Here is a 22,641-nt window from a genome sequence, read left to right as displayed (position 1 = left end):
TTTGGTTTGAAGCGGTTTTCGCTTTGAACCGAACCGCAAACACCCTTTGTAAACTATGCTATAAGTGTGTAATTGTTTGAATGGTTTGAAAATGGGTTGCTGTTAAAAAATGCAATTACCCTTTGAAGGGTACTGTCCTTATTTTATAAAAACATCATATTGTTTGGTTCTGATTTAAATTTGGTAAACAGCCAATGAATAAAGTCTTGAAAGTTTTTTTATCTCAATGGGGAACACAAAATTCATTGATTCTGCACAAATCTGCATATAAGAGAAAGAAAGAAAGAAAGAAGAAGAAGAAGAAGAAGAAGAAGAAGAAAAAGAATCAAAATTTGACCCTCTGACCTTTCTCTGCTGTGGGACACTTCCATTCCAGCTGCAATCCATCCTGACCTATAGATCTGACTTTTTCAAACCCTACCAATTTTTATTATTATTATTACCACAATACCCTTTATTGTTATTGTTATTATTATTATTCTCAATAAATATTTGATTTGATAAGGAAGCATCAATTTGGCTTAGAATGCAATAAAGAGTTTAAAAAAAAAAGGGAAAAAAAGAGAGAAAAGGTTGTTCACAGATTCCTGAGTCTGTGAGACTCTGCTCTTTGTATGATGGCACATAACCCACAAACTCTAACAAGAAGACAAACTGAGCCCACCTAACAAACAGCACAAGAAAGGAGGAGAGGAAAAAGAAATAAAATCGCTTCATAATCACTCCTTTTTTTTTTTTTTTCTTCTTGTTTTTCTTCTTCCAATTCCTCTTCATTCAAATCTGGTAATGGAACAACAAAAAGTTTGATTTAACTAAAGTTTATTAAAGTTTTATGCTTTTCTCTCTTTCAACTCAATTTCACTTCCACTCTATTCCCTTTGTTTCACTTTCTCTTCTAAAAGCCTTTGTTTTTTGTTTCTTTCTTCCATTCATTTCCTTTTCTTCTTGTTCTTATTCTTCTTCTTCCTTCTCCTTCAGGTTCGTTCTTACATTCTAATCCTTGTTTAACAATCATGCCTGTTGTTACAGTTGGTGAACACATGAAATTGAGAAGACCCAGAAGTGATTTGAGCCATTTGAACCAACCCATTTCAGAATCAGATCCGAACCCATCAATTCCTTCTATAATTCAATCCACTCGTTGCAAATCCACCATTTCTTCTCTTCTTCTCTCTACTTTTTCCAATAATACAACCAGTGGCCCCAATGAGTCTTTACCCTCATCCATTATCACCACCAATAGGAAGAAGAACAATTTCTCTTCTGCAACTCTCCGGGGTCTCGGTTGTACCACCGCCGCTTCTCAACAAGTATCTGTTCCGGCTGTAATTCGAACTTCAGCGGATTGGGAGAATAAGAAGACGAGGAAAAAAAAGCAGAAAAGCTCTAAGAACAAAACCCAACAAGGAGTTCTTGATGCTTCTCATTTTCAACCCAATTCGAGTATGAACTCTGCTAGCTGTTTAGACGCTCAAGATGTTTGGTGTGGCCCTGGAATTGGATTCTCAGCAGATGCGGCTGCTTCTGTGGATTGTGTTGTTGCTAGAAGACATGCTTCTGGAAGAGGAAAAATCGATTTGGAGAAGATTAATCAGAGGGAGGTACACAATCTTCTTTGTTCTATTTTGTTCTGAATTTATATTTTGAATTTCTTTCTTCGGTGTCGATGTGTCGTTCTGTTGTTGTTGTTATTAAGCATTCGTGTCCATTCATTAGTTAAAGAAGAATTTGGATGTTTATTTTATTTCGGCTTTTGTCATTTTATTATCCAGATGTGGGTTTCTTCTGGGTTTTTTTAATCGAACTTTATAGTCTCCGTTTTTTTTTTCTTTTCTCAATAGGGTTCTTCTAATTTAGTTTTACCCTGTTCGTCTTCCAATCTTGGAACTTGTTTGATTTCATTCTTCTTCGTAAATTCGAGTAATTAATGCAAATGGGTATGGATTAGATTCGTTTCTTTGGGGCTATAAAAATGAGAAATCACTTGTTCATCGTCGAGTATCGATAACGAACTCTGTTTAATGCGTTTCAACTTCCTCTGCGTTTTCTATTACAGCGTTCTTGTTTAGGAAGGCGAACAGTGAGCCCCGAGACCCTCTTATTTTTGGATTCTGATTCTGATCTTTCAACTGCTCGATCATTGGAACTATCTAGGACTCGGTATTATCGCCATGTTCGTCATCCATCCCCTGATGGCCTTGCTGAGGTGAGCCATCATTCGTATTTTTGTTCAGTTTCATAAATACAAGTTTCTGTTGGAACCAGTTCGTTGATTCTACAATTCTATCTCTGGGTTCTAAAAATATATGATTCAGTTGAGTTCTTTGTTCGTTGTGTTAATCTTCTCATCCTCTCCCTTAATGGCCGTTTCTCATTTTGTTTTCTTGACACACTAGTTGGAAATGTTTTCACATTATGTTGTTCTTTTTATGTACTACTTAATAGAATCTCTGTTTCACAATGTTCATACGATATTGATTTGCTCATTTGATATTACAATTACGTTATCTAGCAGATCATGATGTTTCAGAGCAGTTTGCTAATGGGTGGAAGGTTCGATCTACACGACCAATTTAGAGAATTACGACTTGATGTGGATAACATGTCGTATGAGGTTAGTATCTTTCTCCAGCTTCTCCTTTTTGACACAATGTGATTGCTCACACCTTATTTCCTGATGGAAACAGGAGCTGCTTGAACTTGGCGAAAGGATCGGCCATGTCAGTACCGGATTGAAAGAAGATGAGATAGGAAGATGTATTAGAAAAATGAAACCCCTTGTAGTGAATGAGCTAACAACTCATTTACTATCTCAAATGGATAGGAAATGCAGCATATGTCAGGTGAAGTAGAAAGAGTTCAGTTTTGTTGCCTCTGATTGGCATTTGTATATGTAATCACATTGTTAACATCTTCAATTATTTTGTACAATACAGGAGGACTATGAGGCAGATGATGAAATGGGTAAGCTGGAATGTGGGCACAGCTACCATATACAGTGTATAAAACAGTGGCTTGCACAGAAGAATACGTGCCCGGTCTGTAAGACAGCAGCAGTGGGCCGAGGTTGAACGGTTAGTCCATCACGTCTAGCAGTTCTTCGACTCTGTCTGCTTGCTTTCTCCCCTATGTGGTGTATAGATTTCATTGCCTTTTTACATGAGCAAAAGCATTCGTTCATTTGTGTGAAGCTTCCCTATCTGCATATTTAGATATGATGGGCGCCATTTTCTTGTTCTTCAGTTCTCTAAACATTTCATGTGATGGTAATTTTGGATTGACTTGATTGCATAGCTTTAAGACCTCAAAGTACAATGTCTTTCTTGTGTTCCCCAACAATTTCCGTCGGGGTACTCAAAAAAAAAAAAAAAAAAAAAAAAAAAAAAAAAAAGCGAGCTCTTATCCAACTTATGAGCATGTAAAAATGTTGTAATCTGCTTTCATTGTGGCACAGCTCTGCCTCTAGAGTTGATGGTTGAAATCAAATGATAATTTGCAAAAACTTCTTTATGATTGCTTCCTTTTTTTTATAGCTCATAATTCAATCTCTTGGGTTTTTCGATGAACTACACTCTTGTGTTTTATTGAATTGAGTTGGGTAGTTGTACAGTGATTGATTCCACAGACTGAAGAATAAACTAAAAGGGAGACAAGATTTGAGTTTTACTGGAGAAGTTTTCCAGAAGTTGGTATAAACGATTCCGTTCCAAATTAGATAACCTAGAACTTCCCAAGCCAATAATTCGCTTCATATATTCCTCACAGGGTTGTATGTTGGCTATACAATTGTGTATATACAGTGAGAAATCTGTGTATACTTTATCATGGAAGATACACTACTGTTCCTTATTTCAACTAGTGGGATGTATATACCTAGAGGAGCCGAATGGTACGGTACAATCAAACCATGTCATGGCGGTTAAGAAAATCGGCTACCAAAGGATATACTTCACTTGATGCCTGCATCCCATGACATTGAATACAAAGAGGTTAGAGAAATTATAAATTGAGGTAGCTTAGAAAACTGGCTGTGAACGAGAAAAATCTGTACCAGACGGCTTCCCACAATATCATAGTGAGCATAGTGAGGTCCTCCAGGCTTGCCAAGAACTTTGTAGGAAACTAACTGCCTAGGAATTTCTTTCACAGTTTCTGATCAATGTTAAAAAGGATTGGGAAGAGAGTCAATGTGGGTGATGGATAGAGTCAGAGAGAAGTCATGGTGAGGGCACTCAGGTATTGTATTAGAAATCCTACCATATACAGCTTCAGGTGGACAAATAAGGTCTCGGTCTCCAGCAAGAGCAAGGATTGGAATATTGCCTTGGCGTAGATGATTCTTGTACTGGAATGTACCGTTCCTGTCATGTAAACCCCCCTCTTCAAACACGGAAGATAGCTGCAAGAGAACCTTTGCAGGCACAGATCCTGAAAAATGTATTATCAATCATGTCAACAAGTGTAGAGTTCCATAATGCTGAAATGAAACTGTCATTGGTAAGTTTTTCATTGACAAACAAAAGGATAAGCATTTAACCAAAGCCATTCAACACAAGCTTCTCAAGCAAGGTGGGATGTAACATGTCTTCCACGGATATTTGGTCCTTTAACCAAGCCAAAATATAAGGAGGACGTGATGCGAGAGGATGAGCAATAACAAGCAATGGCCCAATGGGAAACACAGGAACATTTAAATTTTGTGTAGGATCTTTCTGTACATTAAAGATGGATTTGCCATTAGTTTCTCAATCTAGTACACGTTATTAGCCAAATTGAGGAAGAAATTATCTGAAAATGCTTGTACGATCACTTGCCAAAGGTAAAAGAAGTCTGAGTGATGAATTTGATGGTCTGTAGTCAAGTGAAGAAGCCAAAGTAACAACTGATGCTAACTGCGGATTAACTTTCTTAAAGCCTGAAAAAGAATAATAACAGTCAAGAAAGGTCCATTATAAAGAGCCCAAGATTCTGAATGATTTGTCTTTAAGATTGTCGAAGTAAGAACATTATGAAAGATAATAGGAAGGCATGTCGAACTCACTACAGCGAGAGATCATAGCATATAGCAAGATACCCCCCATCGAGTGGCCAATTGCTAGTAACTTGCCATCATTTGGTTTGGATTGATTCCTTATGTACTCCATCTAAAATGAAACATCACATCCATGTTCATCATTAAAAATTTTCATTTGACGGTATTGTAGAAGTACTATATTCAGCAATGTATGGAAAAAACCCCCCAAAAAAAAAAAAAAGCATCTCACCGCAGCAGGCACATCTTCTTCCAAGTAGTTGTCGAAGTCCCAATCATACTTCTCATACACATCAAGTTGTTCCTGGAACTCTTCTAATGCAGAGGTAACACCTTGTACAAAAGGCTGGAATGGACCCAATTGTTGAGCTCCGTCAATTATACTGATAAGATTCTTATTCCATTGCCTAAGTTGAGTAGCAATGTTAGAAGTCTGTCCTGTAACAAATTTTTAAAAAATTAAAAAATGGTAACTAAATTTCTTACATCTCTCAATACCCGAAGTTAATACTATAGATCTCGGAGTGCAATTAGGAAAATGAAAGAAAATTTTCAACACACCATCACCTAAAGAGACACTGGAACCCACAGAATTTTCATATACACTGCCATTGACTAATGGCTGCTTTTCCAAAGTTTCAGATTCTATCTGCTCAGTTGTGCTAAGTCCCAATCCTCGAAGTTCAAGAATCCATGTGTCGTATCCTTGGTTGGACATGTAGCGAGCAAATGAGGACTGAAAATATTACATTGTAAATAGATGTAAGAACCGAGAATAATGGATGATCTACAGTTCACAAAAATAACATAAGAAGGTAGAAGAGAGCTCCTTATGCACATTCTACAGAAAATTACAGAATGTTCATTCTAAAACTGGAAAAAGAAAGATGAATCATAGTTGTTCAGTCGGCATGGCCGGCAGCCAAAAGAAACGTAGAGAATTTCTCAAGCGAACAGTTTGCAGATCAAGTTGGTAATATAGAAGTTTCAATTTCAATCCTCATCTTATTGCCGCAGAAAATGAAAAGTTTTCGAAAGAACAAAGTAATAATAGGAAAAAAAAATGAGAAAAGTAGAAAGAAAATGTAAGTCTATCACTCTCACTTACCTCTGGAGAAAGATCGTATCCAAGAGCATTGCTCCCAACCCCTGATAACAGCAAAAGCGGATGATTCCTTGATGGCGCCTGTTTGCAAAACAAAACACTCTCCTTTACACACACTTCTATCTGTTGACAAATTATCTCAATACCCACCAATCTAAATTAGAACCCATGTTCTATTATGTTCCACGAGAGTCGAACATTCACAATTTATACATCAAAAAGAAGCGATGTAGTTCAATAATAAAAAATTGAAGAGATTACAAAAGAAACTAAACCCAAATCAATTTAAAGGATCAGAGTGAGAATGAACCCGAAGAGAAGGGACGTAACGCCAGAGAGCGAGCTTCCAATCAGAGTTAGGAACCGAGACGTAATGAAGCTCGTCGGCAGTACAGATCAAACCCGTCTTATTATCATTCAATCCATACGCGCCACCGTAAAACGCCTTGACGGACTTCACGGCGACCACATTCCGTCGGCGTAAGGCCCACGAGGGTTCTAATTGCCCTTGTCCCCTGAATCGACGGAGATAACAGCCGCGGTTGTCGCTCCGGCCGATAGAAGAGAGATCGAAACGAAACAAATATAGGGTCGCCATAATTTGGTCTGAGTTTGAGGGAATCAGAGATTGAAGTATAGAATGGTAGAGAAGTTATTGCTTGTGGGTAATTAATTAGATAGCAAGAAAATGACATGGTCTGAAAAGGGGGCGGTTGCGGGAGAATTTAGGAAGAAAACAATTTTGGAGGAAGAAACTACAAATATCGGTGAAGGCGACGGTCGAGTCATCAAGTTGGGAATTTGGTTGTGCATCCCTCGTGGCTCCTACTTGACCAACTTTTGACTTTTTTATCACGTTGGTGGGCCCTATTTCACCGCTGACGTGTATGAACCACATCCATTTTGCAATTAACATTATCCATTAGAATAATCTAATTTTCTTGTGTTGTTACCAATTTAATTTTTGAACAAACTCAATGTCATCTATTTTTTGTTCTTAATTTCTAAAAGGAAATACTCTAATAATCTAACCTTCAATTCTATTTACAATAGATTTTCTCTCGATTTTTCATTAAATACATTAACTTTTATTAATTTATTTAAAATGATTATGTGTGAAATCTTAATTTTAATTATAATAGGGATGTAAAATATTGAAACTTACTTCATTATATGTTTTTAGTTCTTTTAAATAACTAGACATTGTCGTTAAAGACGAAAATTACATTTTTAGTAAAAATGTGAGTTTAATAAAAAATGTAAATATTGGAACTTATTAAAGACTAAAGTAAAATGCTCAAAACTTCAATGATGAAAACATAGGATTTTGAAATTTACAGAATAAATTAGAACCAGATGAGGATTGAAAAATGTAAAGATGAGATGAAAAATATGTTTGAGTTGACTTGAAGGAATAGAATAAGTGCTTTTTTTTTTATTAATTTTCGAAGTGTTTATAAGTGTAATTTAGAAATCCAAACAAAAACTTAGTCCATGAAAACTCCTCATAACAGAATATTCTAAATGAAGTATTTAAAAAATATGCCAACCAAAAGGAGCCTTTAATTTTCTCAAAATATGATTAAACCAAAAGTTGGCCGGTGGAAGTGGAACGTCTGGTAGAAAATCTGACCTTAAGGAGAGAACAAAAGAGAAAAAACAAAAAAGAAACAACTTTAATTTCCCCACACAAACAAAACAAAACTGTTATCAAATAGACCGATTTCTACTTCATGAAGGTAACTCATCCGCCATTATTATATCACTGCTGCTTGGCCTTCCTAGTTGACAAGTTTATTAAGGTTCCAATGTGTTGAACAATTTCAGTAGAGGCATTTGGTTTCGATACTCGCAATGCTCTTTCAGATAGATCTGCCATTTTAGTCTCATCACCTGTAAACAAACTCATACTATGAGATCATCTAAAGTTGATATTATTATCACTCTTGATTATTTATGAGACTAACCTCAGCTTCTTCACACAAAGTGAAGCAGAAGAATCACCAGAAAAGTCAATGAAACGAGGCAAAACAAAGAAAAATTATATACTGTATTGGCTAGTTTGTAAAGTTTTCAGTCTCATGAAAAATAGTTGATGTTGTAACAATAATAAAACTGGTTACAAAATGGCCTAAAATACATCTGCATGTGCATACAAACATTTAACTGTTCAAACATGCTCAAAATGGAGAGTATTAATTTTGTATTCAAGAAAGGATGGCATAAAGAATGATTAATGATTAACTAACGTTTGTTTAATAAGTATTTGTTTTAAAACAGATAGATATTAGACTTTCTTCAATTAACAAAGTTGCAGTACAGAATCTTTAGGGAACCTTACAAGTTATATAAGCAATAAGTAGTACAATTTTAGATGATTCGTACTGATTTAGAGTAAAGATCTCAAAACCACAAGCAAACTAACGCATGATTTTTAAAATAGATGATTTCATTAGCAGAGCATGTTCAACATACCTAATATCTCTTGAATTGCACTTGCAAGTGTAGTTGAATCTAGTTCGTCTTCATCAATGACTGTTGAACCAGCCATGTCAGCCATTATCGAAGCATTTCTAAGCTGATGTCCTTCATCGTCATGAGGTGATGGTATCTAAAGTTACAGAGTCAAAATTTGTAAGGTTCCTTCAAAGAATTTAGAACATTCAGAAAAGCTTTGTTTGGAGGGGTTGTAATTTTTACCAGTATAGATGGCTTTCCAGTTGCTAGGATCTCAGAGCAAGTCATGGCCCTTGCTCTAGAAACAACGAGATCTGCAGCTGCATAAGCCAAATGCAGAGAATGCATGAACCTTCACCAATAAAAGAAAAAACACCACTTCAATCTCAAAGCAGGATCTATTACATGCATGTACATTTATGAAGTTCATCATAAGATGTTTACGGGTAGGATTTTATGAAGGAAATAACGAACCAGAATATCAGGTGATTACATCCACGTCCAAAATGTTTGATTAAGACATAACCAATACTATACAAATGGACCAACCTTGGTCATCTAATCCTCAAGATTTGACTGTATTAAGTATCAATATGGCTAAAGCGAGCATAGCCCAACTGGCATTTATTAACCTATGCATGCTAGCATACGAGAGTGTATTAACCACAAGATTTGCAGTTCGAATCCTTCTACCTTTATTGATCTAAAGAATATCGAAGTAAGAAGATGAAAATTATTCATCAAGGAAGGCCGTGACACTAGACATACATCCATGTATAGTTCAAAGAGATGGGCTGAAGCTTCCATAAAAGTTCAATGTTGGCCAACATCATCATTATACGAGCATGGAGACAACAGGGTTTTAAGTTTTCTAGATTCAGTCATGCTTAATCTTATTATCTGCATTGATTAGCAAATGTCAAACACTCATATTTCAGTTCTAGCATACATATAGATGCTGGACTCTGATGTTCTAAGCTAGAGGTTCCAAAAGATCTTCAGCAGCAAGAAATAAAAATATACAAGCAGTTACTATGGTCTCAGAAAGCTCACTCCAAGTATTTGCTGTCCACCAACAGATGCACTCTAGAAGATAACGACATCAAAAATTTCGATTTATGAACAACCATGTACAAAGATGAAGACATCTAGATTTTAATATCAAGACTATAATCAACATGGAGGCAGGTAAAGCAGGTTGTTGGAATCCATATAAAACCAGTGAGCAAGAGGAAAATTGAGAGGCATTTAATACTGAGCAAAGAAATTACGGCGTTAAATGCAGACGGGGATGGTTTTTTACAAGGCTGTCCATCTCATCAAATGTCTTCACACCAGTCTGCCATATAATATACAAATTCTTGTTCTCCAACAACATCTGATAATACAGATTCAACATGGCAATATTGATGGCATTTGCACCCAAAGACCCTCCGAGAATAAGCAACACCTTAGCCTCCAAATCCTCACCCTTCCCTGATCTTGGAAAGAAATGCAAACGTGCCACAGCCTTGGGCACGTGCTGTTTCAATGTCAACCTCACCGGGTTCCCACAAACCAAGCATTTCTTCTTCCTTGGAAAGCACTCAACTGTGGAGTTCAATACAACAAACACCATATCTGCAAAATGAGAGAGAACCCAATTCGCAAAACCTGGAACCGAGTTCTGCTCTTGGATTGCAAGCTTGACGCCATTGATAAGCTTTGCAGCAAGGCAAATCGGGAACGAGACGTATCCACCTGTGCCAATGACGATGTGGGGTTTGAAATCGATGAGTTTTTTGTAACTCGCAACCACGGATTTGATCAGATGTAAAGGAAGGAGAAGGTTTTGGGGAGATATAAGAGGGTGAGCTAACGGAGTGGCCAGAACTGTGTCGAACTCGTACCCGGCAGAAGGGACGGCTGCGCTTTCCGTGCTGTTGGGTGTTCCCAGAAAGAGGATCTGAGCTGTGGGGTAAGCAAGTAGGAGCTCATCGGCAATGGCGACGGCGGGATAAACGCGACCACCAGTGCCTCCGGCGGCAAAGACGACTCTCAGGGAGTTAATCGAGCTGTTTGAAGTAGTGAGGTTTTCGTCATCTGATCGGTGAATAGACAGGCAACAGATGATTTTGAGAGGCCTGAAATGTTAAAAAGAAAAGTTGTAAAGATTGGGTTATTGATCACACAGTTGAGAGAGATTGAAGAGTAATCTTGCCTGAAATTTGGGGAGGAAATGAGGGAGTGGGAAGTCTTAAACGGCGGAGTTGAAGGGCTGGATTTGGAGGGTAGAGAGAAATGAAAAATACTTGTGGCCGCCATTAGAGCTGATTTTGAAGCTTTAAAGGAACAGAAAAATGCATTCTTTAAACGATCTTTTCTTCTTCCTCAATTCTGCTTCTACTTCTTGGCTGCAACTTTCGAATTAACAGGAAAGCAAATCATTTGTTTCTCGATGTTAAGGAAATTTCAATAAACAAACATTAACATGAACATTTAATTACACCATAATTCTAAAGCGAAATCTCGATTTGAATCTCAGCAAAAAAACTATTTGTTTTTTCTTAGTTCTTGAAGCTCTGGACTTAGATAAGTTATAGGAACCATTCACTAGATTCTCTTTGAAATTTTAAATTTTAAAATATAAAAGAGTTTGAAAGTGTAATTCTATATAAACTATTTTGAGTTATTCGAAGAGTCGAAGAAATTCAGAATCGTTGAAATTTGAGGAGTGTTGAAGTGCACGAATAATAAAAGGTAAAATGAAAATAGAATCGTAAAGTATGAGGAAGGTGGAAAAATCCATTAAGAGTTTAGTTAAAGACCCAAAATGCTCAAACCAAATATACATTTTTATTTATTACAATACAAACTCGTTTCTCTACTATCCAAAACAACTCGAGGTCGAAATGGCAACCAACGATGACAAAGTTTTTCCCAAAACGAAATTGATTTCAAATCCCTGATTGAAAGTTAATTAAAATTTTCTCTCTATCAAATTTCCAAAATAGTTTGCAAGTGAAAAATACCAATTTTTATTGCCCTATAAAGCAAAATAGTAATATAGTAGTAAAAGTATGAAAATTAAGTGAAATGAATAATTTAGTTTATACTTTCTAAATATGTTAGGTTTACGTCGTAAATATCATTCATAATAACATTTATTACATATTCTAAGAATAATACCGACAAGTTAACTATATATATATATATATTTATAGTAGGTATCTTTCTACCAACCGCTCTTTATTCTTTAACAAATAAAATCGATCTTTCTCTCTTTCAACCCTTTTCATACTTCTTTCTTAATCTAATGATAGTTAGATATATATCAATATCGCTTTGTTACTTAGGTGGTAAGTATGGTATGTAATTATATGGTTGAGGTTATTCCTTTTCCCCTTTTAGTAATATTGTTGGGCTATTTAATGATTTGTTAAAGTGATTTATGATTTGTTAGGCCCATAGACTTCAATTGAACATGGGCTACTTAGTTTGGTTTGGTACCCATTAACCTATTGCCCAAATTGATGGTAATTCAATATGCATGATCATAAAGTGTTTCTTTTTCCTCTTTGAGGAGGTAAATTCACTTAGAAGTTAAAACAATAGAGGAAGTGAATTCCTTTTTCTCTATGTGACAATGATAACGAAGGCTATTATCACGAATCACTTTGTACATCAGAGTAGGTGATACATCAATTCTTACCATTTTAAGAAACATTAATATAATTAAACATATAACTAACCTCGACAATAACATTTCTAATAAGGCAAGTTAGGAATCAATTTTTGAAGATAAAAAGTAGTTTTGGTTTACTAAAAAATTTTAAAAACATTTGAAGTTTTGATCATCAATATTTTTCTAATTTACTCCAAATTTTTCAAAAACTATATTAGTACGAGGTATTTTAGACGAAAGCAATTTTTCTCAAATTGTGTTCAATCTTTTCCATTTGTTCACCTTTATAAAGGCATGTAACAAAATTCCTCAAAAACTTTTTTTCCCTTGATATAATTGGGATTTGAATTTGGGATAGTGACAGAGAAAAGGAAGTGGGCAGAAGTGCTTTCCAGTTTCCATTCCACATAGCAAATAGCAATTTTGTGTAAAAAAGACAGATTGAAGCACATGGAAATATTGAGACATTGCATGTGAACTGATACTCATATTTAACCAAGGCAGCAGTATATTATAAGGTCAAATTTGACTTGCAAATTCATCATCTTTTCTAAGAAGATACTGTGCAAATTGGACTCAAACACTTCTTTAGTAATGAACAAAACGTCTCAAAGCACTTCTGTATTTTAGTGGTCAATGGCCAGATATTCTTTAGGAAGCTTTTGCCATAAGTAGAAGCCAAGTATTGGTTAAGAATCTCTCAAAATGACATTTTTAGTAACTGAGTAGGAGTTTCTTGCTATGATGTTATTAAGAGAAGATAAAAGAACAACACAAGATGGCAAAATTAATCCGTGGGGCAACTCGACTCGACATACCACAATATATTACCTACGTTTACATAACATGAATGTTTACATAGCAGATATCCCATAGCCAAACACTTGCACACCTTCAAGCAATGCCTGTGGATTATATACAAATGAAAATTTGCTTTCAATCTCACCCAAAACTCAATTCTCAATGTTAAGAATAAATGAAAGAAGTAAAGTATGTTCTTCTTTGTAGCAAATTGCGTTTCAGTTTTGATTTGCAGAGCCGTTTAAGTTGGAAGTCATACTGTGACTTGCAAGTAGAGGAGATTGAAGGGAGGAGTTTTCGACAAGATTGACTCCCCTGAAACCGAAAAAAGATTAGAACATCCATTTAGAAAACCATGGTGAATGTGCAAAATCATAGAGCCAGATATTAAGATCAATTAAACATATGAAAGCACTCACCTTGATTGACCAACTGATTCAATGTCATTGTTGTTCGCTTCTTCCTTTTGTACATATTCATAAGGATCATACTTGGAAGATCCAGTATAGTCCAAGAAGTAAAGAACAAATGTTATCAGGTAACAACTCGCAAACATTGATAGAGGCCCAAAGATCCAGAGGAAGAGAGGAATTGTGAAATAGAAAGCTCGTAATCCGAGCGACCAAAATAAACTTCCTCGATTCAATATAGCAGCAAGATACTCTTTTCTTCCTTCACCATCAGGCAAAGTGACTAAGAAGCTGGCATGAGCATAGTATCTAATAGACTGCACATTGCAAAGGAAGGCAACAAGAAAACACAATACAATGTAACGGTACTTTCCAGTACTTGATGTGCTGCTCACAAAAACACTGATCAATGAGCCGATGGTGATCGTCGTCGTGGCCATAAGCGTAGAAGCCATGATGTTGTTTCGTATGGTTTGAACAGCAAGAACACCATTCTTTGCAGGGTCCTAAACAAGATCACTCAAGTAGTCTAGTCAGCCATGAAAGTTTTTCTCCTCCTCCACCTCCATTGAAGTAGGAGAGAAGAGGACAAGATGACTTCTCAAGTCCATAAACTTAAAAAGTGAATTCTACCCTTCTGAGTATTAATTAGTTGATTCAATATAATTTCCGGACTTACAAGTTGTCTATCATTTAGAAATGCATGTGAAAGCTTAATGAAACAAGTTCTTTCATCTTGACACAAATGAAACCACTTAAATTTTTGTCTATAGAGAGGAAAAAAATTGTTTGTAATCCTCAGAACTAAACAATATTGCTATCATAGATATCACAAGACCTGGAAAAATAAATAAGAACTCTAAACGTTGTCCTCAGCTTCAAAATTTGAATTTCATGCTAGTTTTCACTCACTTGTAGATGTTTTTATTTTATGAACAGATATCAAACAAGAGAAGAATTTGTTGTAGTAAACTGAGTCACCTCAAGGCCACATCCCCTTGAAAGCGAAACAACCTAAAAGTTAAAGAACTTGATGTTTCGATGAAGGAGAAGAAATTGAAGCTAAAAGAAGAAAAAGAGGAAGAAATCGAAGCGGTGGAAGTTGAAGGAAGCCACCGAATTCTGGAGTTCTAGTAATTGAAAGTCTTAACGTGGGCTGTGGACCAAATATTTTGTTTATAAGAAAATGATAAATAAAATTTAATCACAAAGGCGAAGGCGACTGCCTGATTGAAGAGACTCGCCTTGGCATCCCAAGAGGCGCATAGGCCCCTGGGCGCTTCGCCTCTCGCCTTAGGCGCGCGCCAGGGGTCGCATCAATTTGACACACATGGAAGAAAAGAGAGACGAAAGGCACTCACTGAAATCATGGTGGAGACCCATTGTCTGCGAGACTCAGCGTTGACTCCGATTACTGTTCTTTTAGGCCTTCTGTAAATGGTGATTATCAGCCAAAGATGGTAGCTCACCAGCACCGCAAAGCCAAGTGGAACCATAAAAAATTCAAGATCTTTCACTTCCATCCTTCTTCACTCACCTCCTGCAAACTGCAATGTACCAACTTTTTGCTTCCCCCCAAGACTAAAGATTTTATATCAATGGCAATTTATATTAGTACCAACACTCAAACAGGCTTGCAACCACGTCTTTCTGTTATCATTGTCCATATGAGTTTGAATATCAAAAATTATTTTTTCAAGATTATTTATCACATCAAAGTGAGAGAAGCCATATTAAAATAGTTGACCAAGTAACTGTCAAACATGAAGCACGTGTAGCAAGACAAACAACTAGCACGCTACCAAGTGCTCGGTCTAAAAGTTAACAAATGATAAGTAATAATGAAATCATACAAAAAGGTCTGTATTCATTAAGAGGAATCTTTATCTTCTCGTTGAGAAAGACGTTTTTTCTTTTCCTTTAAAACAATCGATCTGTAAGTTAATAATAGGGGGAATGTGGACCTGAGGTTTTTCTGAAGTTTAGAGAAGAAATAATAGAAAATATCATCTGCTTTAACACGGTAGAAAAAGAAGGCATACATCGACTAGTACATTTGTTGAACTGTTGGGCACTTAGGGGGCCCTTCAAGCCCCATTATACAAATTACATAAAAACTTGGGACATTTTTTTTTCCTTTTTCCCTTTTGTATTATTAAGGCTCAAGAGTTACATGAAAGAAAATCGACTGGCAAGACAACGCCAGGTACATAACAGATTAGAGGAATGTTCTCTCGAGCTGGCTCCTTTTGGAAGAACCCTTCTTTACGAGCTTTTACCAGCTTTTCCCAAGGAAGTGAAGCTTAACCTGCAATTTGGAGGAAGAAAAGAAACTAGATTGAATAAGCCAATATTTGACAGAGTGTGTGGTCATAACCCAACCAAAATAGACGGGAAAAAACAAAAGGAAAAAGGAGACTAAAGAATGCATGCCAAAGAGGAGTGCGGGAAGGAAAAAAAGATATAAATATTTTAATCAAATGTCAACCATTCTTATTCCATGTATGAATTAAGAAAATCGGAGGCCACCTGATGATTGGCTTTCGCTCCGCTACAGGTGCTGTCCCAGTTGACAATGGCGCCACAATCTCAGCAGGCTTAACATAAGAAATTTGAAAGTGAGATAAAAATGGAGTAAAACTGGAGCTTATTAGTTTATCTAGTTTTAAATGGGATGGGAAATCAGTTTGTTTTTAAAAGTGCTCCGAAAATCCTTTCCCCTAATATATTAAGTTCACTACAAAGCTATATCTCAAGCTAGCATATATCTCACAACCTACTGTCTTTTAACGTCAGTATTTAAGACAAGAAAACAAAGAGAAGTAACATAATATGATCATTTAGCATTTTACAACTACACGCTACCAAGGCAGAAGTAATCTGCAATTGAAGTTGAAAGGAACACCTACTATATGATAGTACAGAGAAATGAAAGAAAATAGAAGTTTCGGTTGAAGTATATAAAACCTCAAGCTCTTCTAAGCCCCCATTGGAATATGAACTTGAGGACTGGCGTGCTTCATTGCAAGATACCGTAGGCAGTACTACTGGAGATGTGTTTGCAACAGAAGACATCATGGGGCTACCTTGCTTAGTGGCCCCAAAATCTTTAGCTTGTTTATTATAGTCAAAATCTTCCAGCTCTTCAGGCTCACAAGGAAAATCTTGGTGAGAGTCATATGAGTCGGACAGAATCTTTTGAATTGCCAGCTTCTCTGCTTCTTTACAATTTGATGTATCAGCAGCAGTATCTGATACATTTTTGGAGGGATTAACACCCATCGATCCATGATCTCCATTATTCTGAGAAGAAACATCTGCCAGATTTTCTAAGTTATTTGTACTGGTGGGAATAAAATTCACATCCTTAATGGAACATGAGCTAGTGTTGCTGACTTGGCTGACTTCGTGAACTTCCTCGTGGTGGGAATTGGCTGCAGCCAAGCACTCTCCATTTCTCAAGTTAGTATTTGCATCATCATCAATACGTATTTTTTTCCTTCTATCATCCCCATCTAAACTTTCTGTAACTTCAGATGGGCTGTCTACTTGAGTACTGTCAGAAGCTTTTAGTTCTGAACTACGCCTAATATCCCAAGTCAATTTTGATGCACGTGATGGTCGAACTCCACCTGGAAAGACAAAATTTGGTATACTCCTCCTTTTCACATGCGATACATAAATCTCCATCCCACGCTTCCGCTGTGTATACACATTGACAGAACGCTTAAATTCATCAACTGTCAACCTTATATCAAACTGTTCACTCCCACTTGCAGGACCTCCTTGTTTTCTCTGCAAACCCATAAAATAACAATGGTGGAAAGGCCTGGATTTGTCAGAAAAATCTCCAGGATAAGGATGGCATTGAAGCATGTTATACGTATGTCTCTCAATCTGCATCAACCTGACCAAGTCAATCTCCACTGAACAAGTACAAAATTTGATAAAAAGGCCAGAAGTAAATAACAATGAAATTACAATTTCACCTTCAATGTCAGTTGGCGAAGGCGAGACTCAACCCAACCTTTCCAAATTCTTATATCATCATCATTTTCTGCAGTAATGTCTATTTGTAAGTAGTTTTTGTATGCTTCAAAGAAGGGGTAGGGCTCAAAAAGTGTGTCCCAATCGGCCTTGTTTTCTTCCATAACCTAATAACATAAAACAACCATCAAAGTAAAATTAGAACAATGCTTCACTATCAAGATAATAAACCTGCTTTACGGACTGTGTAAAGAGGAACAGCTTTCTAATGTCAATAACATTAGTTGCCAAGTCAAATTGATTGCAAACCGGAACTAACACCTACACTAATAGTTGGACAAATAGTTATGAATTACATCATGAACAAAATGAAGACAGAACACAATTCAAAATCTCGTATACTAGCATGCAAAAAGAATATCACATAACCCGATACAAATTTCACTTGTACTAACAAAAGCAATTTATTACTAAAAACAAACCAAACAAAAGGATGGATGAGACATAAAATTAAAGAGAACATAAATTATACTGAACATAAATGAGGTACAAGTTGTAGAAAGATTTATCAGCACCAAGTAAAAAGTTCAGAGATAGATATATATCATAAGCCAGCAGATCAAATAACTGAATGAACATAGAATAGAAACCTAAGTCCAATTGAACTCATTATGAAAATCCCCGACCGGGTACAAAAGATGCATTGCAGAAATGTACCTCACAAATATCATGTCCCCTTTGAAATTCTTCGGTCATAATACGCAGAGTGCTTGCTGAAACATTGTAGCTAGAATTCATGCAAGGATAAGCAGGAGTAATTATAGGCATTAAATGGTATCTATCCTTCGGATTTCTCCTCGGATCCCAAACTGGAAGTCCAAGAGATCCCTCTTCATTAGCACAGAGCATGACTGGATTTGGCCAGCGCCACTGGGTGAAGACCCTGAAAAAACGAGACACGAGCATATTTGGCAATGCATTGGGGTATAGTTGACATATGCGAGCAACAAGCAATGCCCAGTTTATACCACCAAGAAATCCAGAAACCTGGGAAGGGAAAAAATTAAAAGTCAAAAGATGGTGTAAGAATACTAAGAAATTTTAACATAAACATAGAAGTAATCCACTTTATTAGGTATTTGTATCATACATTGGAATAAACACCCCGGCGTTTTGCCCAAAACCTCATGCATCTCAATGTTGTTCGAAAACTCTGCACTTCATAAATTAACCAATTGTTGAGAATTAACCAAGTTAGTGAGGAAAAGAGAGAAACATCTAGGCAAGTTTTGATCCACAACCTGAATATTTGGAACTAATCGCAGAATTCGATCAGTAACTCGACAACCATTTAAACTACGAACTGTCTGTTCATCTGTATTTTGAAGTATCGATTCCTGAGATATATCCAAGTCCTGGTCCAGCATAGAAAGTTTGAAAACAGATCATATCAAAATCTATTGGTAAAAGTAATTTACAAAGATTACAAGCCCTTTTTGCACTTCCAGGAGGCAAGCGGGGGAAGATGGAATTAAGAGTCCAGAATAATTAATACATGATGGAAAATAATCCAAAAAATCTAGAAGTCAAATTGCATATCAGCCACAAAATTTACTAAACCTATATCCTATGGCATGGCATCAATACATGATAATCACAAAATATAAGAGAGACAATTTCAAATGGATTATGCTAGCATACGACAACTTACTTCAGGAATAACCCATAGTGACAATTTCGCATAGAGAAGATCAATGGAAACCCCGGATAACTTAAATCTCATCACAGGGACATGAGCATCAGGCACAGGGTGCAACTCGGACACTTCAGGCATCTCTGATAGCATTTTATGTAGCTCACCAAAAAAGTCTTCCTACAGCCACGTGACAAACGCATTATTGAGTCTACAAAGCTAAAATAACAGAATATATGCAAAATTAATGTGCCACAAGCATTCATGAAAAAGAAAGCTGATCGCACTTCACGTGTTGCATGTCTAGGTCCCACACACAGTGTATCAATATCTGCACCAGGGCCATGTACCTACAAATACAATAAATAGAAAAGCTTTCCTCATAAGCAAAAGAAAATGACAACAAAATTAGAAATCTAAGCTCTATGCTAATCATTTACAAGTAGAAAGAGAAAGCTGCAGCATACATACTGAGGGACCTATTCTGTTACTTCTTCTTTTATTTCCTTTTCCTTTTTTCTTATCCCACTCAGCAAAGTATTTTGTAATGTTCCAAATTGGGGACTGAGTTTCCTCCCCTCCATTGTAGTTTCATTTTCTCACCGAAATTAGTTTCTTATTAAACAAATAATAATAATGTGTTGAAAAAGAAAGAGAAAACCCCATAGCAAGGAAACTATAACAAATAAAAGTACACAAAAATTTACTCGAAGGATAACCAACACAAAATCATTTATCTTAATAAGAAGCTCATAGCACATAGCACATCAAATTCTCATAGAGAATAAAGTTCTAGAAGAAAAATATTTCTGTACCCCTAAACGATATGAACCAAACGTGAAAATCTTAGCATTGGCTTCTTGTACCAGTTGCTCATTCAACCCCTTTGAACGACTAATTGCTTTAACCCAAATCTTCACAATCTGCTCCACATACACAAAATCCGCAACATTACTACGGCAGGAATGTTCTCAGTTAAACAACAAAGACGTGAATGTTGAAATTCAACCAAGCATCGCATACAAATCATTATTTTCTTCTTTTCCACTTCTCAATAGCAACTAAGGGTGACCCAACCTGGTCAAGCCTCCCAAGAACTTCTTCTCTATTCACGGCCTCCTCCTGACTCTCGTACAACCCAGCATCTTGCAAATACTGAACACTCCAAAAAACAGAGAACAACTAAGTTCAAGCGAAAACACAGCATACTTGCAAAAGAAAAAATAACATGATATAGCTCAAATGGAAACAACAACCCAGAACCTTTTCGAGTTCGCGAGTCTTTAGCACATCGTACTCCGTCGGCCCACTCAACGAAATGGGATCAGTAATGCCTAACCGCTGCTGCCCATTATTCCGGCCACATAATGCAGGGCTCCCCATTCAAAAGTAATACACTAGTTTTACAATCTCGTTTTTCTTTTCCTCTCTCGCTCTCTCTCTCTCTCTCTCTCTTATTAAGCAAAGGGGATGCCAAAAGTGTATTGCTTGATTATAGTTTTTACCAATTCTTTTCCTTTTTTTTTTTTTCAATTTTTTTCACACCTTTTCCCCGTAGAAAATCATATCAAGAAAGGGAAAAAAAAAATAAAACGAGAAGATAATAATCATATAAACGTCAATAATACAATACCGGGAAGGGAAAATCCATTAACATGGAGACCAAAGCTACAATCAATTGAAACTATATAAAAAAAATTGAAAATAGAACAAAAAAAAAAAAAAAGAACTTGTAACCCTAGTCTAGTTTTCTTATAATAAGTGACTATAGAACAGAGTACATGACCGATCAGGCCCAAAATTGATACAGTAAACTCAATCTTGTTGTGAGAAAAGAAGAATTAGAAGCAGCAAACAATGATCGGACAGAAAAGGGAGAGAAAATCGGCGAGACAACATGAGCAATAAGAACACGCAGGGGCTCCGCTTTGAGAGGTCGTGGGAGTGGAAATCCTTGGATGATCAGCGTCAGCAAAAAAGCTCAAAGAGATGCAGCTTGAAAATAGAAAAGAGAAAAGGTAGTCATCGATGGAGCTTTCGAGAGGGAAACATAAAGGAGTTTTGGAGAAAGAGAGAGCTTCAGAGAATTACCGAGAAGAGAAGAGAAGAGATTGGAAGTGGGGACGAACCGGCTCGGATTTGGGATCAATGCCGCCAATATTAATATATATATATATATATAATATTTTTTATGCTTTTTTTCTTCTTTTTCTTTTTTTTTTTTTTTCTTTTTCTTTTTTTTTTCTTTTTCTTCTTTTTTTCTTTTTCTATTTCTCTCTCCCTCGATTTGTGTAAGAAAATTGCAAAAACCGAACTATTTGAAGTTTAAATAAATGCAATACAAAGTTTTAAGTTTTATTTTAGTTTTCAAATTTATAAACTTGTTTATTGTATATCCTATTCACGTGATATTAGACTAAATATCGGTAAAATGCTAGAGTGAATTTAGCTCGACGATAATCATAATTTCTATAATTTTTAAATTAAAACAATGGTTTAAAATTTAAATAGCAACCGTTGCAAAAATGTCAAAAAAAAAAAAACCAAAACGCACCTCCATTACAAATATGTGATTGTATATGATTGTTATTTGATTATCATGCCAATTATACTAATTATTCATTGTGATATGATTGAATGGCTTTTGTTTGATCATTTTCGTACTATAACTATCGAATTTAAATTGAAAATGACGTTTATTTTCTATGATTAGTTTCAAATTATTAGTTGAAGGTAAATGCTATTTGATTTCCAATGATACTAAATATAATGTGATTGTCTGTCTAATTATTATTTAATATTGATCCCTAATAATAGATTCGATTATTGTCTTGTTACTCTTTGATATTGGTTACCATCTACTAATTATTATTATCTTATTTGTATTTTAAAATAATTTTTTAAAATATGGATTTATCATATGATTGTTTTTTAAATATTAATAATTGTAATCTCGTCATCAATCAATTGTTATCGAAACTAAAATCATATATAGTTTAACCTAAAAATTATTAGGCAATAATTTAATATCTATTAAACACAAGTTAAAAGAGGTAGAGTTAAGTTTTAACAAATAAACTTAACAGTAATGGTAAAATGGTAACAAAAACAAACCCACGTTCAAAAAAGAAAGTAAAACTGTCAGAAAAAAAAGAGAGATAAAATATGAACTTCTCTCTATTTCTCACCCTAACAAGTGGAATCGAAATTTGATTGGCTGAGGGGAAAATATGGGAGAAGCAAATCAAACTTCACACACTCATGACTAGATAAATGCTTGCGTATTAAAAGTTGGTATCCAAACCAAAGAAACCCATGAAAAAATGTTAGTTTCTTTTACCATAGCCAGTAATGCGATCAGGTATATTGATAGAACCTATCAATAATCAAAAAGTTGCGTATAAAATAATGCACTGTGTACAATATGCGACCTCTTGATGGTGTTCAAACAACAGTTCTTTTGTAACAACCTTCTGATGCAGAGATCGTATT

At 35.8% G+C, this 22,641-nt stretch overlaps 5 protein-coding genes across 15 annotated transcripts; 1 reads left to right on the top strand and 4 right to left on the bottom strand.

Annotated features, from left to right (window-relative positions):
* The first annotated feature begins 514 nt into the window (after positions 1-514).
* LOC103500009 (E3 ubiquitin-protein ligase MBR2) lies at positions 515-3,510 on the top strand. 4 transcript variants are annotated; one of them, XM_008463356.3, is made up of 6 exons: positions 525-783; positions 1,030-1,601; positions 2,057-2,206; positions 2,513-2,614; positions 2,688-2,843; positions 2,937-3,510. In XM_008463356.3, exons 2-6 carry the CDS (start codon positions 1,041-1,043, stop codon positions 3,069-3,071), a joined length of 1,104 nt encoding a protein of 367 aa, XP_008461578.1. In that variant the 5' UTR covers positions 525-783; positions 1,030-1,040; the 3' UTR covers positions 3,072-3,510. The 4 variants fall into 4 exon arrangements, with proteins under 4 accessions (XP_008461442.1, XP_008461578.1, XP_050936174.1 ...); XM_051080217.1 differs by having other exon boundaries at positions 527-783; positions 2,516-2,614; XM_008463220.3 differs by having other exon boundaries at positions 515-1,601.
* LOC103500486 (uncharacterized) lies at positions 2,845-7,007 on the bottom strand. 6 transcript variants are annotated; one of them, XM_051080215.1, is made up of 10 exons: positions 6,448-7,007; positions 6,141-6,218; positions 5,622-5,768; positions 5,265-5,465; positions 5,042-5,144; positions 4,815-4,915; positions 4,538-4,712; positions 4,258-4,428; positions 4,052-4,152; positions 2,845-3,960 (listed from the first exon to the last, which is right to left on the bottom strand). In XM_051080215.1, exons 1-10 carry the CDS (start codon positions 6,733-6,735, stop codon positions 3,901-3,903), a joined length of 1,425 nt encoding a protein of 474 aa, XP_050936172.1. In that variant the 5' UTR covers positions 6,736-7,007; the 3' UTR covers positions 2,845-3,900. The 6 variants fall into 6 exon arrangements, with proteins under 6 accessions (XP_050936172.1, XP_008462198.1, XP_050936170.1 ...); XM_008463976.3 differs by having other exon boundaries at positions 5,265-5,470; positions 5,594-5,768; positions 6,448-7,005; XM_051080213.1 differs by having other exon boundaries at positions 5,265-5,470; positions 5,600-5,768; positions 6,448-7,003.
* A 638-nt stretch (positions 7,008-7,645) lies between these two features.
* On the bottom strand, positions 7,646-11,551 carry LOC103500410 (uncharacterized). The gene is made up of 5 exons (XM_008463735.3): positions 10,795-11,551; positions 9,866-10,717; positions 8,838-8,946; positions 8,613-8,748; positions 7,646-8,030 (listed from the first exon to the last, which is right to left on the bottom strand). The coding sequence occupies exons 1-5, from the start codon at positions 10,896-10,898 to the stop codon at positions 7,900-7,902; spliced, it is 1,332 nt and encodes a 443-aa protein (XP_008461957.1). The 5' UTR covers positions 10,899-11,551; the 3' UTR covers positions 7,646-7,899.
* Positions 11,552-13,053: 1,502 nt separating this feature from the next.
* On the bottom strand, positions 13,054-15,146 carry LOC103500327 (uncharacterized). Its single transcript, XM_008463635.3, has 3 exons — positions 14,831-15,146; positions 13,479-13,975; positions 13,054-13,374 (listed from the first exon to the last, which is right to left on the bottom strand). Exons 1-3 carry the CDS (start codon positions 14,990-14,992, stop codon positions 13,278-13,280), a joined length of 756 nt encoding a protein of 251 aa, XP_008461857.1. The 5' UTR covers positions 14,993-15,146; the 3' UTR covers positions 13,054-13,277.
* Positions 15,147-15,463: 317 nt separating this feature from the next.
* LOC103500202 (nuclear poly(A) polymerase 1) lies at positions 15,464-21,298 on the bottom strand. 3 transcript variants are annotated; one of them, XM_008463466.3, is made up of 12 exons: positions 20,413-21,297; positions 20,227-20,304; positions 19,965-20,072; positions 19,437-19,499; positions 19,168-19,329; positions 18,758-18,871; positions 18,607-18,669; positions 18,174-18,503; positions 17,459-17,623; positions 16,437-17,366; positions 15,999-16,066; positions 15,464-15,777 (listed from the first exon to the last, which is right to left on the bottom strand). In XM_008463466.3, the coding sequence occupies exons 1-12, from the start codon at positions 20,530-20,532 to the stop codon at positions 15,735-15,737; spliced, it is 2,244 nt and encodes a 747-aa protein (XP_008461688.1). In that variant the 5' UTR covers positions 20,533-21,297; the 3' UTR covers positions 15,464-15,734. The 3 variants fall into 3 exon arrangements, with proteins under 3 accessions (XP_008461688.1, XP_050936168.1, XP_008461746.2); XM_051080211.1 differs by lacking the exons at positions 15,464-15,777; positions 15,999-16,066 and having other exon boundaries at positions 16,268-17,366; positions 20,413-21,298; XM_008463524.3 differs by lacking the exons at positions 15,464-15,777; positions 15,999-16,066; positions 20,413-21,297 and having other exon boundaries at positions 16,268-17,366; positions 20,173-20,310.
* Positions 21,299-22,641: the final 1,343 nt, after the last annotated feature.

The sequence above is a fragment of the Cucumis melo genome, chromosome 12 (assembly GCF_025177605.1).
Source record: "Cucumis melo cultivar AY chromosome 12, USDA_Cmelo_AY_1.0, whole genome shotgun sequence".
Taxonomy (NCBI): Eukaryota; Viridiplantae; Streptophyta; class Magnoliopsida; order Cucurbitales; family Cucurbitaceae; genus Cucumis; species Cucumis melo.
The sequence above is the reverse complement of the archived record's forward strand: the minus strand, read 5'-3'. Positions and strand labels throughout refer to the sequence as shown.

What these genes read in the sequence shown, in the direction of transcription:
- LOC103500202 (XM_051080211.1), bottom strand. Translation starts at nt 20,532, where the DNA reads ATGGGGAGCCCTGCATTATGTGGCCGGAATAATGGGCAGCAGCGGTTA. An exon ending in CTAGACATGCAACACGTGAA is followed by an intron (nt 19,330 to 19,436) that starts GTGCGATCAGCT and finishes ACGTGGCTGTAG; the next exon opens with GAAGACTTTTTTGGTGAGCT. An exon ending in TTCGCCAACTGACATTGAAG is followed by an intron (nt 17,367 to 17,458) that starts GTGAAATTGTAA and finishes AGGTTGATGCAG; the next exon opens with ATTGAGAGACATACGTATAA.
- LOC103500486 (XM_051080212.1), bottom strand. Translation starts at nt 6,735, where the DNA reads ATGGCGACCCTATATTTGTTTCGTTTCGATCTCTCTTCTATCGGCCGG. An exon ending in GTTACGTCCCTTCTCTTCGG is followed by an intron (nt 6,243 to 6,447) that starts GTTCATTCTCAC and finishes GTGTGTGTAAAG; the next exon opens with GAGAGTGTTTTGTTTTGCAA. An exon ending in CAGTGTCTCTTTAGGTGATG is followed by an intron (nt 5,471 to 5,593) that starts GTGTGTTGAAAA and finishes AATTTGTTACAG; the next exon opens with GACAGACTTCTAACATTGCT.
- LOC103500327 (XM_008463635.3), bottom strand. Translation starts at nt 14,992, where the DNA reads ATGGAAGTGAAAGATCTTGAATTTTTTATGGTTCCACTTGGCTTTGCG. An exon ending in GGGTCTCCACCATGATTTCA is followed by an intron (nt 13,976 to 14,830) that starts GTGAGTGCCTTT and finishes GATCTTGTTTAG; the next exon opens with GACCCTGCAAAGAATGGTGT. An exon ending in GAATCAGTTGGTCAATCAAG is followed by an intron (nt 13,375 to 13,478) that starts GTGAGTGCTTTC and finishes TTTCGGTTTCAG; the next exon opens with GGGAGTCAATCTTGTCGAAA.
- LOC103500410 (XM_008463735.3), bottom strand. Translation starts at nt 10,898, where the DNA reads ATGGCGGCCACAAGTATTTTTCATTTCTCTCTACCCTCCAAATCCAGC. An exon ending in CCCCGTCTGCATTTAACGCC is followed by an intron (nt 8,947 to 9,865) that starts GTAATTTCTTTG and finishes TTATTGGTGAAG; the next exon opens with GTTCATGCATTCTCTGCATT. An exon ending in CTGGAAAGCCATCTATACTG is followed by an intron (nt 8,749 to 8,837) that starts GTAAAAATTACA and finishes CTGTAACTTTAG; the next exon opens with ATACCATCACCTCATGACGA.
- LOC103500009 (XM_008463220.3), top strand. Translation starts at nt 1,014, where the DNA reads ATGCCTGTTGTTACAGTTGGTGAACACATGAAATTGAGAAGACCCAGA. An exon ending in TGGATAACATGTCGTATGAG is followed by an intron (nt 2,615 to 2,687) that starts GTTAGTATCTTT and finishes TGATGGAAACAG; the next exon opens with GAGCTGCTTGAACTTGGCGA. An exon ending in GGAAATGCAGCATATGTCAG is followed by an intron (nt 2,844 to 2,936) that starts GTGAAGTAGAAA and finishes TGTACAATACAG; the next exon opens with GAGGACTATGAGGCAGATGA.